Consider the following 19,329-nt stretch of genomic DNA (forward strand, 5'->3'; position numbering starts at 1 on the left):
CTGGCAGGGGGCCCGGTGGCATCGGCTGAGGACAGGGAGGAGGAAAGGGAGAGGGGAAGTTGTTTGGAGAAACTCAGAAAGCAAGCTGATTAGATGCAGCCTGCAACCATTATGAGGAGCAGAAGGTGGGAAAGAATGATGCAAGGCCGATGCCAGAACATCTGGACGGGGCTTTGGAGCTGCAAGGCCACTGGTACATAGAATCCCGTTTCCCACACAATGACCTGCAAGGCAGGGAGCATTATCCCTGTTTTACAGATTAGGAAAGCGTAGCTCAGAGGGGGCCGAGTAGCGGCTGAACCCAAGCCTCTGGCTGCGAAGGCCACATCCCTCGCGTGCCGCTCTGCTGAAAGCGGGCGGGAGAGAGGGGCCAGGAGGCCAGGGTGGCACCGAGATGTCAGGGGGGAATCGTGAGGCAGAAGGACCCCGCTTCCTCAGCGAGTGGGAGATGAGTGGTCCGAGCTGGGATTAAAGCCAGGAACCAGGGTGGAACAACGGTGGGCACCTTCAGGGCACCGCGAGAACCTGGGGAAGGTGGCAACTGAGAAGAGCTGTGTTCATTCATTCGTCCAGATTCATGTGCTTTTCTTATAAAGTGATTTCTTTTCCAGAGGGCTCTGCCCTCTTGCTGGCCTTAAGAGAAACTGTTGGGGGCGCCTGGACGGCTCAGTCGGTTTGGTTAAGCATCCAACTTTAGGCCATGTCATGATCTCACAGTCTGTGGGTTCGAGCCCCGCGTCAGGCTCTGGGCTGACGGCTCAGAGCCTGGAGCCTGCTTCGGATTCTGTGTCTCCCCCTCTCTCTGTCCCTCCCCTGCTCACGCTCTGTCTCTTTCCCTCTCAAAAATAAATACATGTTAAAGAAGAAGAAGGAGGAGGAGGAGGAGGAGGAGGAGGAAAGAGAAACTGTTGGATGGATAAGCATCTGTGAAGGCAGCCTTCTGGGGAGGAATGCATTTCAAAGCCGCTGTCCCTGGTGAAACTCCCATTTTGCCAGCAACCCCGACCTGATCCCAAAGAGGGCCCCGAGACCTGTCTCCACACCTCACAGAGGCCACCTATGAGCTTCTGTAAGAGCAAGTGCAGCATCCAATCTAGAAAAGTCAGTTGCAATCTAGTGGGGGGGGATAGAAGGCTGAAGTTTAATTTTTTTAATTTACTTATTTTGAGATAGATGATGAAAGAAAGAAAGAAAGAAAGAAAGAAAGAAAGAAAGAAAGAAAGAAAGAAAGAATCCCAAGCAGGTTCCGGGTTGTCAGTGCAGAGCCCGATGTGGGGCTCAATCTCACGACCTGTGAGATCATGGCCTGAGCTGAAACCAAGAGTCGGATGCTTAACCGACTGAGCCACCCAGGCGCCCCTAAAAAGCTGAAGTTTAGACATCCATGTGGAAGGGAGAACCTTGGCTCAGGTGGAACCCAGCACCCACCTGCGGCTCCAGGAGTGATCTTGGCAGCCAGTGAGCTGTGATTCATGGTGAGGGGGGTGGGCAGGCACCACCACCCCTGCCACCCACCCTAGGTTGCCTCCCAAGTGCTCTCAACACACTCAGGCCTTCCTTTTTCTTGACACTTAAAATGCTTTGTTGCGACCGCCTGTTTGCTTGCCCATCTCTCCCACTGAAGTGTAAGCTCCTTGAGTTCAGGGACCCTGTCTTATTGTTGCCATGTGTCTAGAGCCAAGCATAGCACGCGGAACACTAGAGGCACTCAGTCAAAATGGGATGACTAATAATAGCAAACGCTAAAATGGCACTTACGATGGGCCGGGCTTTGTTATAAAGTCCTTACCTGTATTAACTTATTTGATCCTCATAACAGCCCTTGAGGGGACTTACTGATATTGTCCCCATTTTATGGATGAGCAAACTGAGGTCCAGAGAGGTCAGGAAACAGGCCCCAGGTCTCCCAGCTGGTGGGTGGCGCTGGGATTATGAACGCAGGCGGTCTGCCTCCAGAGGATAAATTCTGAACCATTCCTCTCTACTGCCTCCAAATAAATAAATGCATGAACTCATGACAAGCCTCAGGAGTTATCTAGGTCTGGAATCCTAGGGTCTGCAGGCTACAGGGAGATGTGTGCCCATCAGGAAATATATCACCCTTCTTGGGAACCTCTCTTCCCTTTTTCTTGAAACAAGGGACCAGGAGAGCGACTGGGAAAAGCGAAGGCAGCGGTACCCAGATGGAGGTCGGAAGAACTACTCAGATGTTGGGTAAATGCCCCACAAGGTCTACAACCGAAGTGCCATGCAGAATCAGGAAAGGCAATGGGTAAGAACCCGCACTACCCCTCATGGCCCCTCGGCCAACACGAGGGGAAGACAGCGGGTCGGAAAGCAGAGAGAGGTAGGTCTGGAAATCGAGAGGCTAAGCTACGCTTCCCATGGGCGCTTCGCAGAGATACGTGGAGAGCGGCTGCCGGTGACCTTGCGGTTGGGCCTCTTAGGCCTGAGAAAGCCCAAGTGGCTGCTGAGGGGTCAGCCGGGATCAACCCGAACTCCAAGGAGTCTGAGCATCACAAAATGCCCACGAAGCCTGTAGAGTGGAGGTATGTACCTCTCTTGCCTAAGGAAACCCGGGCGTTGGGGGCCAGAACCTCCCATCTCCGGGCCCCTGACCCCAGCCCTGTTTACTCACTACTGCACCTGAGCTGGCTCACACACCGGGGAAGGAAGCAGAGGGGTCCCTGGCGGCAGTTTGCCGCTGCCCCGTTGGCTCTCTCCCTTGGCTGCTGGGACTCCCCAGGAGGTCTCAACCAGGACCGACTAATTGCTGGAGACAGTTTTGGCCCTGACTCTACGACAGAGCTCAGGGAGGAGTTGGTGGAGACATATGTCTGGCCACGGAGCTGTTTACAAGCCATGCTGATCTCAGCCCGTGATGACAGATGACCACAGCAGGGAGTTGTGGAGGGTGCCTGGGTACACACGCCTCTGCCAGAGAACAGACAGACGGATGCGCGCGCGCGCACACACACACACACCCTGGATGAGGCTAAGCTCGATGCACCGGGGCATGTGAGCCCATCGGTGCTGAATACTCCATTTGCAAACCTCAGGTGGGTAAGCTGGAAAGAAACTTCTGCTCCCCCAGAGCAGTGACAGGAGTGTGGGTCCTGGGGCAGCCAGACCCACACTGAATCCCTGGCTCTACTCTGACTAGCTGTGTGACCTGGCACACATCTCTTAACCTGTTTCGGTCTTAATTTTTTCATCTGCACAGGTGGGGACAGACACTCCGTGTCATGGCTCGTGAAGGTCAACTGTACTGAAACCATCAGTGTCACTGAAGCTAGCACCGTGCCTAGCAAAGTCCCTGCAGATGCTCCCCAACACTTAGTTCCTCTCTCTTCCTTTCCTTCCCTCCCTCCCTCCCTCTATGCTCCCTCCCTTCCTTCCTTCCTTCCTTCCTTCCTTCCTTCCTTCCTTCCTTCCTTCCATAACACAGTTTCAAGGACGGCAAGCTGGCTGCTGCCCCTCATTGGCTGGAGACACTTGGGCAAATGACTCAACCTCTCTGAGTTTGTTATCGGTAAAATGTGGAAGACAATTCCTTCCTTGGGGCTATTGTGAATGCTATTGTGCAAAACCCCGAGCATGATACTTGTCACACACTGGTGATTATTGTAACGTTCGTTATTCCAGATTTTCTGCTTGGTGAGGTCCTAATGGATCCCCTCAAGGATTGTGGAAATCGCACCCAAAGATGGGCTCTGACTGCTTCCTTGGGGCAGCACTAGAGCCAAAGCGGGCGTCTTGGTTACCGCAAGCAATGAGGTAGAGAGGGGTCTGGTCAGACCCTTGGCTCAGGCAGGCGCCACTCCAGCCAACCCCACCGCAGCCCTCCCTGGACCTCTCCAGGCCAGAGATGCCACGTGTCGGTGACACCGCTCTGGGGTAAGGAGGGCGCTAACTTGAGCTGAGGCACAACTCCCAGGAGGCCTCGAGTCCCTTGGAAGAAGCTTTCAGAACATCCCCGAGCCAAAGAGACACTGCTTTTTCTTCAGCCCAACAACTGGAATTCTGAAAAATCCCATTTCTTTAGGGCAGGAGACTGGGCGTCTCACCCGGAGTCCCAGAGAACAGGAGCCCCACCCCAGCACAGCTGTTCCCTAAGCCGGGGTCCTCTGGTTGAACAAATTCTCTAAGCCAAGTGCACACGAGGCCACACGAGAGGAAGATCACGGGCTGGTTAGAGGAAGGGGTCCCGAGTCACGGGCACACAATTTCCCCGTCTGGAAAATGAAGACAGTCACACCCAACGCCCAGAGACAGGGTCAGGATGCAGTGGAATGAGGAAGTACTTAGCACCGGGGCCTGGCACTTACTAAGTGCTCCAAAGAAACGGTTGCTAACGATGATGGTGATGATAACGAGGTTGCTGCAGTGACTTGCCCTCTGGTGCTCTCTGCCCCAAATCCTGCCAATTGCCTGTGTCCCCTCACATACCCACCCTCTCCGGGGGTTGGCCTCACCTGAAGCAGTCCCCCGCGGGCAAGGGCCCTGGTAAAACCCAGGCAAACCAAAGCTTTCTTTCTACTGAGGGTTTCAAATACATTTGCAGACATATATATTAAACCTCCATTCCCTCAAAAATAAATTTCCTTTCCCAACTCCTTCCATGAACCTGTTCTTAGCAGCCAAACTCTCTGTGGCAGAGAGCTCAGTTCTTCTGGGCACACCCCATTATATCGTTGGGTTTTGATAAACTGTGGTTTTGGGGTTTGGTTTTTGGGTTTTTGTTTTTGAGAGAGAGAGAGAGAGGACACAAGCGGGGGGGAGGGGCAGAGGGAAAGAGAGAAAACCCCAAGCAGGTTCCACCCTCAGCGTGGAGCCTGACACGGGGCTTGATCCCACAACCCTGGGATCATGGCCTCAACCAAAATCGACCGACGGAGCCACCCTGGCACGCCCAATGAGCTGCAGTTTTTAATAAGCTGTTGCTTGTGCTTCGAATTGAGCTCTGCTCACCAGAAACATCCTCACATTGGCTTTAGCCCTCCAAGAACCACAGGGAACAATCCCACCAGCTTCCCTCCGGGACAATTCTTTTAACGCATCTCCGTGAACCCTTAGGCCTGAGCTTCAGGTAGCTGCCCTGCCTGTCTATTCTATCCCAGTCTTCTTGAGGGATGTCCTTTGGGCACAAATAACTCATGAAACACAATCCTGGGCAGCCCCCTCTTGGCTGTGAACTCCTAGTCCAACGTCCTGAGCGTTGCTGTCTTTGGGCAGGCCTAACTCTCCCCAGAATGATTAGGGAGATCTTGGTCAGCAGAGAATCACTCTGTGGTGTGAAGCCTTGCTCCCCTGTCCTAGCTGCATGACCTTGGGCAAGTTCCTCGGCCCTCTCTGAGCTTCATTTGTCAAGTGGGGATAAAGACTCTTAGCTCGAAGGTGGTTGCAACAATTTAGTGAGGTCAGGCAGGTGAAGAGACGGGCATAGGGTAAAAGTTCAGCTATTATTGTTTTTAAGATGGAAAGATGCGGAACTCCTTGAGGGGCAGAGCAAGAGAATCAGCAGTCCCTGGAGGTACAGGGAGGGGCCCGGGTTTTGAGGTGAACTCATCCCATGCCAGGCGGATGGACGGAGCATCTCGCGGCAAACAGCTGGAGCTCAGAGTGCCAGCCACGCCTGCCCCAGCAAAGGGGCCTTGGGGTTGACACAGCCAATGCCAAGCCAGATGGGACAGTGGCCAACTTTCCAGTCGACCCAGATGTCTGTCTTTCTCAGACAGAAACTCAAAAATGTGGCCTCAATCAAAGTGGCTTTTGAGAGCTGTGTGCTCTTTGGACCCAGCAGGGGAACTGCAGAATCTTCGAAAAACTCCCAATGGTTAGGAAGACGTGGCTGGGGTTGGGTCCTGGAAGGTCAGCTGTATCTGCCACTCAGAGTGGAGGGAAAAGGGAGGGGATCATGGCTCCCTGAGCCGAGGTCTCCCAGAGAAAGAGGAATTTTTGCGGAAGAGAAGGGATTTGTCTGTGTCATGTGAATGAGACTTCAAGACAATTCTTTTCCTCCTCAGAAATAGCATCATTCTGCAGGAGCCTTTGACCGTCCAGCATGGAACCTCAGAAGCCAAAAGGACTTAGAGGAAGCCTTGAACTCACATAGCTCCCTGGCTGTTGGCTTTATTACTCCCCTCACCCCCTGATCCTGCTAGATGAACGGGATGACAAAGCTCTTCCCCGAGGGACACAGCCTTATTTCACCAGAAGACAAGTAGAGGCTCAGAGGGGCAAAGCCCCCGGGCCTGGGAATGTTCTCGAACACCGAAGTCCTGCCTGTCTTGCCAACCATTCCCAAACCCACCCCAGCAGCGCAACTTTTCTTCCGCTGTCTCTTGCACTGTAGCCTGCTAGTCATGCCTACTTAGAGAAACATCTATCCCCCACCCGCAGCCCCAGGCTCAGTCTGGCACCCTGTCAACACACACAAGGCTCCTCAGTCTTAGCCTGTCTCTCTACGATGCCCAGCTGCACTTTAATGTGTTTTAAATGTTTGCGTTCCCTGGTCTTTGTTATTTCTTGCTTGGTGTGCTGGAATGCTTCACACTCTAGGGTTTGCACCCTGGCGCCCAGCTTGCTGAGATGTGCTGAAGACAGTGGGGGAAGGGGGTGGGAGGCATTAACCGGGCCAGGGAGGAGGTGAGGGCACAGACTTGGGTGTGCTGTGCTCTAGGAAATGTCGCTCACTCTCTTGGTCTCACCTGCCTCTGCAATTCCCTTGGGTTGTTTGTTAAGCTCTTTCCCATCTTATTGGTCTACTGTAATAATTCTTCAGCTCTCATCCTGGATGATGTCACCTCCTACAAGAAGCTTTGCCGGATCCATAAGTTTGAGGTAGGATCTTCTACTGCACAGGGAACAGATGTGCAGGTTGTGCACTGCACAAAAGCACCACATCTACGAGAATCCCTGGCATCCTAGATTTGTATTTGTGAAGACTGTTTGGAACAAATGGAAGTAGAACCTTCCTCTAATTTGTACAGAGGTGCCATAGGACCTATCAGCGGTCCCGGTTCTGCCGTCTGTGTTCCCACAGCACTTGACATGTGTCTAGTTAGTGCTACCTGTATATACCCCCCACACCTCAGACTGTAAGCTTGGAGAAAGGAGGCCCTGCTTCTGCCTCATTCTCCACTGTCTTCCCAGGGCCTGCACACTAGGGACGCTTCAGATGGGTGCTTCGTTAATGTCAATATCTGTTGACTGAATGGAATGTGGGATACGGAAGTCTCAAGGGTGGGCCTAACTAGAAGGAACAGAAATGGGTTGGGGCAGGGGGTGGAGAAGAAAAGGGGTGAAACGATCTGTGAGCTGCAGGGGGAGATGCTGAGCAGGTCAAGGCCTTGCCCCTGCCCACCTTCCGCCCCCCGCCCCCCAACCCTGAGCCAGTGTCGTGTGTCCATTCTCTTTTCCCTTTCTAGAGGCATGCTTTTTAGCAATTATAACAACAGCTACTGTTTATTGACCTAATGCTAAGGACGCGCATCCTCTACGCTCCAGAGCAGCCCTACTGGCGCTGTCACTGTCTTCATCGTGCAGATTGGAGACGGCGCAGAGAAGAGGTCAGCCAGCAGAGCTGAGACTGGTACCTATGAGTTGCACGCTCCGGCCCGGAAGCTGAATGCTACCCTCTGCTGCTTTGCCAAAAGTTCCATCGCACTGCAAAACCACCCATACTTAGTTTTAATTTGGAAAATACGGTCACTGCCCCACAACCAAGTCTGAAGTTAGGAACAGCCCTGTCCCTCCCACCTTTAGGCTCCAGGCCAGACCCCCTACGGAGCCAACTCACCAAGTCAATCGTTGACAGGCAAAAGAAATACATGCCAGGCCTGGGCCCAGGCCCAGGAGTGGGGTCTGGAGGGAGAAGACGGGCTGAGCGGGCAGAAGCCATACTGAGGCACAGGCACCTCGTCACCCACCTCCCAGTTGTAAGGTAGATGTCTACGAGAGCAGCATGAATGGGCCTTGTGCTGACTCCAAAATCCTCTGTGCTTGGCCCACACAAGGCACCTGGTGAGCATTTGCTGAATAAGTGAACGAATCAACGAACGAATGAATGCATGTTAGGTTTGCCCACCATCCGAAAGAGGGCAGGGAACTGGGTGTCCCATATCCCAAGGCAGAGGGCATTCTGGGACAGACACTCAACCCGGACTGGGTTGGAGAGACAGGAAGCGAGGAGGTGAAGACGGGTCCTGGAGGCCCCATCAAGGAAAGAATGAGGGAAACGCTGAGTCACTAAATCAAGACCACTGGGCCCCTGATACGTGGGCAGGTAGGTATGTAGAAGGGGGCCGAGGGGTAGGAGGGGGCCCGGTATGGGACAGGATCCTTAAAGTCTGAGCAAGAACAGCTAGCAAGAGGGAGGAACCCCTCCCAGGCAATCAGATAGACAGGTAGTCCAGGCCGCATGTGCTGTCGGGAGCCTCAGCCACCAGCCAGAAGCACCCTCAGAGCAGATCTGGAAAGCCTGTTCAGTTTACCAGCCCGTTCTACCTGCCTGGCCTCTGAGACCCCAATGGGAGATGAAGTGAAGGCCAGGCCTTGGGAAAGCTTCACCCTAGACCCTGGCACCTAGCACTCACCTGGTCTGGGTGGGCACGGGGCACACGAGGTCACCCCCCAGAAGGCTCCCACACTGCCGCAGCAATCCTCTTGGGCAGTCAGCTCCAGCAAGGGGTTGGCACACTGGAAAAGAGGCCGTGGACACCCATCAAACCCTTCCCTGCCGTGCACAGAAATGTCCCAGGAAAACCCGAGACAGGAGCTCAACCCCAATTTCCTGCTGCAGGATGCCTCCACCCGAGGGAGGAGGGAAGAGAGTCAGATGGTGTCCCGGCAGAAAACAAAGAGACCTGCAGTCTATTCTACCAAACCCTAAACTTGGGGGCAGGGCACACCCAGAAAAGAAAAGATCTGCCCTGTGCAGGCCTGCAACCTGCCCCCTTCCGTGCCCCCAGCCCACAGAGGGTCCCAAAAGATGGGTTTTCCTCCATCAAACTCCAGGGAACTATAGGGTCACCCACCATGCAGGCCTTCCCCATGAACAGGGTCTAGGCTCAGGGACACTACATGTTGAGAGGTCAAGGAGGATGTAGGGACTCAGAGTCTCTATCCCTTGGCTACTTCCTACCGCCTCCAGTTCCCTAACCCCAGGAGGGGGTTCTGGAAACACCAAAATGCAACCCCAACAAAAACCATCCTGGGTCTGGCTTGCCCCATAGTTTTAGATGCCTAGACTCAGAAAAACTCACCTGATTTCCCATCACTGACGACGGATGCCTCCGGGGGGAGGGGGGGGGAGGGGGGATGAAGTGTCTCTCATCCTTTACCCCCAAGGCTTTAGGGTTTAACCTGCCTTTTCTAATTCCCCACCTCTGTGGCCCCAATCTCAACTGAATACCAAACTCTTTCTTGTCTGGACCTAACAGCCCTACTGTTCATGCGCCGGGAGTCCTAGGCTCAGCTCCAGGAGAGGCCAGGATTTACTGGGAACAGAGGATGCCGATGCCCTTCCAGAGGGGGACTCTTTTGGGTCCTCTTCGGCAGGCCTGGCACTGACAAGTATCCTGTGGAGCCGAGGTAGTAAGGAGCCCCCTCCTCACTCGGGCAATTTTATGCCCTGAGCTGTCCCATACGGGGAATAGAAGACTGCACATATCCATTCTACAGGACGAAGAGGAGACAGAGAAGGAGGAGGGGCAGAATGAGGGGCAGTCGCTATTCTGGAAGCCCTCCGGGCTGAGGCAGGGGATGCATTCTCACCTGTCCGTTCACAGAGCTCAGATAACAGCGGCCCAGCAGTCCCGGAGGCCTGGGTGCTGCTGGGGGCGGGGGCTGAGGGGCCTCTCCAGACCGGGCGGGGATGCTGTTGCTGTCCCAGTGGCTGTGGCGGGGGCTGGCGGGGAGCCGGGGCGAGGGTCTGGTCTCCACGCTGTTCTCCTCCGGGGCCTCGCCCCGCACCCGTGCCACCTGGTGGACCTGCACAGAGGCTTCCGGCGGGTGGTGAATGTGCACCTTCACCAAGGAGGGGTTCACGGAGGCTGGGCACAGGGGCTGGGTCAGAGCCGGCAAACAGGGACCCGCCTTCTGAAGAGGGCCCACCACCCCTGGGCCGTGCAGGCCACTGGCTGTATGTCTCCCCCAAATTCTCCTTCCGTCTCTTCACTCTCCGCTCAAACCCCAGGACCACTCCCCAGCGAGGACAGGACGGGGCACAAACTCCTTCACTCTGCACCTTCCAATGAAGGACCTTCATTATCAACCATCAAACTACCTCTCTGGATTCTAGCTCCCCCCACAATCCTATGCAACCCCTGAATTCCAGCCCAACTGACCCTGCAGGGCCCCACCTCCACACGTTTGGTCACGGGCTGGCCCCTCTGCAGGGGAACCCCTCCCACCCTCTCTGCTTAGCCAAAGGCTCTCCATTGTTTAATGGCTTTCCTGAGCACAGTCAGGGGGCTCTCTATCTGCTGACCTCCTATAGAAGTCTGCATTTTTGGCTACCCTTTACCTGGTACCTGATAATGGAAGGCAGGGGAAATGAAATGTTTTATGATGATATTCTCTCTCCTATCCAGCATCAATATATATATATATATATAGATGAATTCAGAGGAAGGGCAAAGAGAAGTTTAGCAAGTGAAACCGAGCCCCGGGGGAGGGAGGTCAAACCGAGAAGGAGGGAGGTTTGACCAGAGTCAGTTTCCCTGCCCTGCACCACAGGACCAGCACCCCCGTGTCCTTACCCAGTGCACCCCGAGTCTCGCACTCACCCAGCTGGTTGGAGAGAGGCAATGTGAAGGTGGACTGCCTCAAGGGGCCTTCCAGCAGGGCCCTGTGGCGGGAGCCCCTCTCGGGAGGCCCCTTGTCCAGATTCGGGGCCGGCAGGTGGCAGAACTTCCCAGTGGAGTTGGTGGGGCACCAGCACTCATCCCTGCCGATGCAGCGGCCTCCGTTCAGGCAGGGGATCTGGCAGAAATCTGAAACATCGACCTCAAGGTGACTGCTGGTAGAAGAACACAGCAGCACCCACCATACGGCTGGCGGGTGGCCACAGGGAAGCAGGGGGAGCAGGAACCCAACTCTGGGTGGCTGGGGGAGTCCGGCACACCCTGAAATGCAGGGACTTTCCAGGAGGCCGGGAATGAAGAAGGGTAGACGATAACCAGCCCTTGCCTTTCTAAAGAGCCCTTTCACGCGTTTCCTGGACCCCACTGTACAGTGGGACCCCTCCCCCCTCCACCGAAACCTGGGGGACAGGAGGGCAGTGGCACTACGAACTTCCTTAACTTCTCTGTGGAGGAAACACGGACTCGGGAAAGTTATGTGACTTGCCTAGAGTCGCACAGCCAGGCTGTGACAGAGCGGGGTGAGGACTCGGCACTCCGTGTGACTGGGAACAACTCACAGAAGCCACAGGAGGAGAGCAGTGGGCTTCCTTCCTGCAGGAGGCCTGGGCTCCTGCCCAAGGCAAGCCTGTCGCTCTGGCCACCCTGTCCCCTCCCAGGCCCTGGGAGCCATCTCAGGGGGAAGGGACTCACAGATTCGGAAGCCAGACTTGGGGTCATGCCCGTGGCCACCCTGGCTATACAGGGTGGTGGTGTCGCCGCGTTCACAGCTGTTGGAGCAGTGCCCACGGGCACAAGTCTGCTTGCAGATGGTGGGAGTGAAGACGATCTTGATCTTCTTGATTTTCTCAGTGAGGTTCAGCCCTGCAGAGAGAGGGCTTGGGTCCAGGGGGCAGGGCTGAGAGGCACAGCTGTGACCTCCAGAGGCTGCTTAGAGAGGCCCACGGGGTCAAGGGTGACTCCATCCCAAGGGCATTTGCTAAGTACCTACTGGAAGCAAGGTCCCGTAGTGGGGGCAGGGTAATACCTTTGAGAAGCTCACAGTCCAACAGCTATTGGGGGACGCCAAAGTGCCAACCATTCAGCTCATGCTTTAGGCAAATTAGCTCTTATCCCTCTTGGCTGAGTATTATTTTAGGTTGATCCGCTAGAAATTGCCATTTCTGTAGGTTAAGATAACTGAACATTGGCACTGTTCCTAATCTAACGTTTCTCTTTTACAGATATGGAAACTGAGGCCCAGGGAAGGTTGGGTTGCCCCAAATCACACAGCTAGCAAGTGCTGCAGCTGGGCTTTGAGCCGGCAGGCAGAGAGAAACGACCGAGCTCAGACTTGCCAGAGCAGAGTCAGTGTGGGGAGCTAATGCCCTCCCAGCTGGAGTGTGCAGGTGGAAGGGGAGGCAGGGTGACCAGTTGGGAGGTCACTTTGGCCGTCCCAGCTGGTTCTGTAACACAGGTGGTGGCAGTGCAAATACAGAGGAGAGGTGTTCATTCAGCATGGGGAGCCCAGGGAGGGAAGCCAGAGGGAGAGGGGTAGAGGAGGGAGGTTTAAAAAGTCTACATAGACCGTGTGTTCAAGAAGCTAGCCCGTGAGAGGAGAGATAGAGAGGAAGCCCAAGGGAAGTGGGGTGTGTGTGTGTGTGTGTGTGTGTGTGCCCGTGCAAGGGTGTGAGCATGGAGAGCTGACCAAGTATATTTGCTGATGGGAAGCGGCTGGGAGAGGAGACAGCGTGAAGAGGGAGGAGAGAGGTGCAGGGGGGAGGGCAAGGGATGGTCTAGTGTTCTAGAGGAATCAAGAAGGTGGACGCCCCCCTTTCCAAGATGGCAAGAAAGGTGGTCACGGACTAAAAAGAGGAACGAATACGGGCAGGGACAAACCTCGAAAACATTACACGAAGTCACAAAGGGCTACATATCGGACAGGCTCGGTTTACGACATGCCCAAGATAAGCAAATCTGTAGAGATAAAGTAGACTAGCGGGGCCCGGAGCTTGGGAAAGAGGCTTAATGGGCATGCGGCTTCCTTCTGGAGTGATGACAGTGTTCTGGAATTAGATAGTGGTGGTGGTTGTGCAAAATTATGAATCCACTAAAACTCACTGATGTGTCCACTTTAAAATGGTTAATTTTATATGCATTTCACCTCAACTTTTAAAATGGGAAAAAAAAAAGAAAAGAGGTCAGCTCAGGCACAGGTGTAGGTAAGGGCATCGTGTGCATGGTCACATGGTGAGGCAGGTGGGCAGGAAGGTGAGGAGCTCTCCCAGGGGTGGCAGGGTGCCCATGTGCTGACGGGATGGCACTTGGGGAAGTGGGGGCAGCTTGGAGTAGCTGCTCTGAGGGATGAGAGAGAGACAGAAAAAGAGAGAGACAGAGAGAGAGAGAGAGAGAGAGAGAGAGAGAGAGCGAGCAGGCACCTGGGGAAGGACTGATGGGCAATGGCCAGAATATGCAGAGGCATGAACCTGCAGGGATGGTCAGGTGTCTCCTCTAGAAAGCAGAGGCCCGGCTGTGGGTGCTAAGAAAGCAACTGGCCAGGTTGGTCCAGGAGGGTTGTGCTTTGCAGGAAGGATGAGGTGGAAGGAACAGGGTCAGGGAGGTGAGGTTCACGGCTGGATATGAAGGAAGCAAAGGCAGGACGTGTGACAGGGGCAAAGTCTCCGATCAGCTGGTTTGGGACCCTTGGAGCCCGGCGCAAAGCAGGCATTTGACGACTGTTGGTTGATTGGCTGAGAGGATGAGTGACAAGGTGAAACTCAGCCCCTCTGTGAGAGTGGAGGGGAAGGTCAGCAATTTAGATGCTCTGCTCTTCCAGGACCTTGAGACGGGGCATCCTTACCCCAGGGGGATGACGGGTGGTCCAGATACGCCGCCTGCTGGGTGCCATCCCTCCGCTCAAGGCCTGGCCCTGCGGGCAGGGCATTGGAGGTGAGCTGACCGCTGGCTGCGGTGGTTGGGTAAAGCCGGGCCGTCCGGGACAACCCCACGTGCTGCTGGGAGGGCTGCGTCTGGCTGAGCCCACTCAGGGTCCTGTGGAGATAATCATGGTACAGGGGTTTACCACCTAGAAGCAGCATCCCTGTGCTCTCTGTCCCCACTCGGGCCACCCACCCCGCTGCCTCTGCACTAGAGGAGTGCTCTCTGTTTGGCTGCCTTCTCTCCATCCATGTGCAGTGACTCAGGGATATGGAGGTGCCCTGAGGTAGGGGGAGTGAGGTAAGGTCCGCCAGTTTGTTCCATGGGAGTGCCTATCCCTACGAGGGATAGCTAGGCTTTTGCTGGGCTGTTCTGGGTGAGTCAGAGCCTCTCTGAGCCTCAGGGCCCTCGACTACAAAACGAAGGTGTTAGACTGGTCTCCTGTGGCTCTGACATTCTGAGAGTCTTTGAGACTCTTAGCAGTCAAGCTCTGCCCCCCAACTGAGTCCTGTGCCTACCCCCTGCCACTTCATAATTCAACCCTTAACACAAATTACCTGTGGACTACGTGCCCAGCAAATGCTGATTCATAGATTGATTTGGGAGGCAGAGCCTAGAACATCCCTCTCATTTATTTTCATTGTGCAAATAATACAATATTCAAGGAGAAAAAAAAATCGAATTCATCATCCCTCTGCCCCCACCCCTCAAATACTTTGCACATTCCCTTTCTTTCTAATGTTTTTATTTATTTTTGAGAGAGAGAGAGATAGAGACAGACAGACAGAGTGCAAGCTGGAGAGGGGCAGAGAGAGAGGGAGACACAAAATCTGAAGCAGGCCCCAGGCTCCAAGCTGTCAGCACAGAGCCCGACACAGGGCCTGAACGCACAAACTGCGAGATCGTGAGCTGAGCTGAAGTTGGACGCTCAACCGACTGAGCCACCCAGGCGCCCTGCATGTTTCCTTTCAACCTTTGCTCAAATCTATGTTCTTACCCTATTGTCATCGCCTGTAGGTGCACCTTGAGTTATTATTTTTTTCACTTAACATTAGATCATACTTGATACAATTTCAGTTTTCATATTTTAGCATCTCAATTACTACATGATAGTCTATCAGAAGACAAATGACAATTTATTCAGACATTCGCCTGTTACATAGATTGTTTTTAATTTTTTTTATGAGACATTTATTTAGTTAGTTATTTTTGGAGAGAGGGCTCAAGTGAGTGAGAGAGAGAGAGAGAGAGAGAGAGAGAGAGAAAGAGAGAATCCCATGCTGGCTCCACACTGTCAGCATGGGGCCCGAAGTGGGGTTCATGCTCACTAGATGTGGGGCTCGAAATCACAAACTGTGGGATCATGACCTGAGCCGAAGTCAGTTGCTTAACCTACCGAGCCACCCAGGTGCCCTGACTTTTTAATTTTTAACTGTGGACATATGTACTCATGTGGCTTTTTTCCATCTGTTAAAATATCCCTCTAGTATAGGGGGATTTGCTATACTATACTATTTTATTCTGTATATTTGAAAAATATGTATAACAGACATTTAAAAAGGACTATTATTTTAGGATTAATTCTGTGGACTAGAATGACCCTCTCAAAGGTTCTAAACATGGGGGCGCCTGGGTGGCACAGTCGGTTAAGCGTCCGACTTCAGCCAGGTCACGATCTCGCGGTCTGTGAGTTCGAGCCCCGCGTCAGGTTCTGGGCTGATGGCTCGGAGCCTGGAGCCTGTTTCCGATTCTGTGTCTCCCTCTCTCTCTGCCCCTCCCCCGTTCATGCTCTGTCTCTCTCTGTCCCAAAAATAAATAAATGTTGAAAAAAAAATTAAAAAAAAAAAAGGTTCTAAACATGTCTGGCGCACACTGGTGCCTTGCTTTCAGAGAAGGTTCTATCAAAGGTATTAATGTACCACTCAGAGGGCACCCTCGACATCCTAATGTATTATTAATTTCTCATGCTTGGCTAATTAAGGATAAAATGGTACTTCATTGTTGCTTTTCTCTCCTTTATTACTTCTGAGTTGACATGTTCTTCATGGATCTATTTACTGCCTTGAAAACTTTCCGCTCCTGTCCTTTGACATCTTAACCGTTTGAGTTGTTTGTCTCACAAATGTGAACGTGTTACTCATATGTTTATTACCAGGTCATTCTACAAAGCAGCCTCCATTGTAAATATTCCATCACTTCACAATGTACATGAACCTGTATATGATGGTGTCTGGACCGTGGTGAGTGGGATCACACTGGGGCCATCGAAGCTGAGGGAGCAATTCCTTCTCCAAGATTATACAACAGGTAAATTGGGATTGGGCCCCAGGATTCCAACCTAGAGCATCCTGACTCCTGTGCCACCCAATAGACCAGCCCAGACCACGATGGAAGCTCAGCCTAGAAGCATCTGCTTAGGCCTGGAGGGTGCTCCTTCCCCCAGTAGGTCCCAACCCTACTTGGGATTCCTTGCCCAAGGTCCTGGGACCCTCTCCCGCTGCTGCCCCTACTCCAGTTTTGTTGACCCTGGGTGCTTAGGCCATGAGCAAACTTCCTCTTATCCTTCCCTAGCAGAAGCCAAATCAGGAGGGTTGCCAGAGGCCAGCACCCCAGTGCTTCCCCAGGAAATGTTTGACCCTTCCCCAGGCCCTTTTGCTCAAAGCTTGGCTCCCTTAGGCTTTAATGCAGCTCTTCCTTCCAGGGCCACCAGCAACAAATCCTTACTCTGACGGGCATGAACCATGCCTCACCCTGCTTCCCGGATTTGGGGTCTGGAATGGGAGAGAGGTCCTGTTAGCCACTTGAGAAGTTCTGGGAGATGTAATGGGCCAGAATGGGGAGCCCAAGCCTCAGGCACCTGCTCCTCACTACTAGGAGAAGAGTAACACAACCAGCTGCAGCAGAAAACACAATCCTTTCAATAGCTTCCCAGAGCGTGCCTGAGAGAGAGAGAACGAGCAGGTGGGTTGGTGGGAGTCTCCTCCTGGTGGCACCAGGCTGGTGCCACGGCTCAGCTTAGTGCCATCATCACAAAGCACCTTAGAAAGATGAAGGGAGTAGCTCATGTTCTGCCCAGCTCTTCACCGTTTTGAACTTGACCAACAAAGAGATCCCCAATCTGGTCAAGGTGGAAACTCAAAGGATGCTTTCTTGGCGGTTTGTTGTCATTGTTGTCGCTGCTGTCACTTGTTTCTCTAATGGAACTCAGTGCTAATGGCCCCAAGATTCCTGAGTCCAAATCGTAAGGCTAGAGGTTAATGTTGCAGAGAAGAAAAAACCACCGCCCACAAAGAAAGTCATGCATTCCCTAGTTGTAGACAGGACCTGGCTGTACCGAGGAGAGAGAACGGGATTAGGCCGGGCAGATGTCAGTTCTTCCTCTTCTAGAAGAATGGTCTTGAGCAAGTCACTTAGCTCGTCTGAGCCTCAAATTCCTCATTAGCAAAATGGGAATAGTGATACCACCTCAAGGGGCTGCAGTGAGGACTAAGAGAAACTGTGAGGCCACGGGATTGCTTTGCAAAAATAAACAAATGGTCACAAGTTGAAAAATATGCCCAAAATTTAAAATCGCATGAACAACAACAAAAGTGCTAGATACACTTTATTTATTTATCTATTTACTTATTGTTATATTTTTAAACATTTTTATTTATTCTTGAGAGACAGAACATGAGCAGGGGAGGGGCAGAGAGAGGGAGACACACAATCTGAAGCAGGCTCCAGGCTCTGAGCTGTCAGCACAGACGTGGGGCTCGAACTCATGAACTGCGAGATCATGACCTGAACTGAAGTCGGCCGCTTAACCAACTGAGCCACCCAGGTGCCCCAGTGCTAGCTACACTTTAGACAAGCCCCTGAAAGTTCTTATTTATCTAAGGAGAATAAAAGACTTCCCCAAATGCTTTGTTTTACTACCACACATCCTTATATGTCAAGGGCCAAGTGCCCAATCTCGTGTTCACACAAATTTTAACAACCAGAGTCTCCTGAACCCAATCCATCGTCATCTACTGCTGTGATGGGGATGTGAGGGTAAATGACAGAAATGAAAAGTTCTGCCCAGTCTGAGAGGCTCCCAGAATAAAGGAGGAAGCCCCTGGTTCTTTGATAGTTTCTATCTCCTCCACCGAAAGTACCCCTATAAGGAAATTGCCATCTCCCTTCATAAGCCCCAGCTCAGTCCTTGGAGGGGGGCACTGAGGTCCACCATGTGAACAGGGGTGCAGGTCCCTTGGTCTCTGGCTGGTCACTCGTGCCATCAGCACTTCGAAGACCACAGGCATCTAGGGTGGGGTGCAGACTGTGAGCTGCGGAGTCTGTAAGCCCAGTAGCCTGGCTTTGTGTTAATCTTTGTACTCATTTCTTTTAAGTGAACCACAAGCCGTCAGCAAAAGCTTGTTCGTATGCCCCAGGTTATGGGACATCAAGAAAAGGCTGTGGCATCATGTTCTGCCCAGAGTGGTCTAAAGAAGCAATGCCCCCTTAAGGACAAGCGTGGTGGTGACAGAGGCAAGCTAGAGGTTCACTGAGAAGGTGACTTTCTTGGACCACAGCCCTTTGGGAGAGGTCGTGTCCACTCAGCTTTGGAAGAGCTGCTTCGATTTCATCAAAGGATAGCGGTTCTCGAACTCTCCTGGCACAAGAATAGAAGTTGCTATCTCTCTGGGATTGGTCCAGGGAAGTCCTGGCAAAGCAGCCACAATGAACCAAAACAGCTGTCTCTAGACTTTAGGATCTTGTGGATCAGTAAAGTTTTGAAACAAATGTAGAGGAAAAACGTAAAGTTGCCAATTTTTTATTTAGGTAAGTAAGAAATTCTCTCTCTCTCTCTCTCTCTCTCTCTCTCTCTCTCTCTCACACACACACACACACACACACACACACACACACACCCCTACCAATTATCACCGCCATAATTCCATGAAATAAAAGACATTTCAATGTCAAAAGAAACATTTGACTAAAGCTTAACTTGACAGAAACCTTACCATATTGACTTTATTTTCGTTTCTCCATGAACCAATAAAAAATTCATGACAGGCTAGCACCAAGCCAAGGGGAAGCCACTGGGCAACATGATCGCCCAAGGTCTGCTCTAGTCTGAGGACATTTGGGCTCTTTCGACCAATTTGGGGGAGAAGACTTCCTGTCCTTGCCGGCTGGGATCTTCAGACCCAAGTGAAAACTGCCTGGACAGTGCATCCCGTGATGCCACTCAGTTAACTGTGGTGTGCCCATATCCTGCCATCCTTAAAAGATATTTTACACTGAGATTTTCAAGAGCAATGGGGAGACAACTGGATGAGGGCCTCCATACCTTCCACCCCATCCAAGTGCACCCCAGCCAGAACGCAAAGTACTAGGATATATACAACTCCGCAAAGGACCAAACATTGTAGGACTTCCACTCCATCTAATTTAGAAGTTGGGGTTCCAAATACCATTTTGATTGAAAAGCCTTCTGCTGCTAAAAGAAAGTTTAAAAACATCACTAGAAGGTGCACAGAGTAGTTAGAGCTATCACATTGAGCACTGAGCTAGGTAC

The 19,329-nt window shown here is 52.6% G+C and overlaps 1 protein-coding gene across 4 annotated transcripts in view; it reads right to left on the minus strand.

Moving 5' to 3' along the window:
* The window catches only part of LTBP2 (latent transforming growth factor beta binding protein 2), a 107,243-nt gene that overhangs the window by 40,485 nt on the left and 47,429 nt on the right, over nucleotides 1–19,329 (minus strand). For all 4 annotated transcript variants that reach the window (XM_047861014.1, XM_047861015.1, XM_047861013.1 and 1 more), the window contains 5 exons: nucleotides 13,705–13,895; nucleotides 11,559–11,729; nucleotides 10,791–10,997; nucleotides 9,778–10,055; nucleotides 8,598–8,700 (listed from right to left, as the gene is read on the minus strand). In XM_047861014.1, coding sequence (XP_047716970.1) covers nucleotides 8,598–8,700; nucleotides 9,778–10,055; nucleotides 10,791–10,997; nucleotides 11,559–11,729; nucleotides 13,705–13,895 — 950 coding nt within the window. The remainder of the gene's footprint in view (nucleotides 1–8,597; nucleotides 8,701–9,777; nucleotides 10,056–10,790; nucleotides 10,998–11,558; nucleotides 11,730–13,704; nucleotides 13,896–19,329) is intronic.

Source organism: Prionailurus viverrinus, chromosome B3, assembly GCF_022837055.1.
Source record: "Prionailurus viverrinus isolate Anna chromosome B3, UM_Priviv_1.0, whole genome shotgun sequence".
Classification (NCBI taxonomy): Eukaryota; Metazoa; Chordata; class Mammalia; order Carnivora; family Felidae; genus Prionailurus; species Prionailurus viverrinus.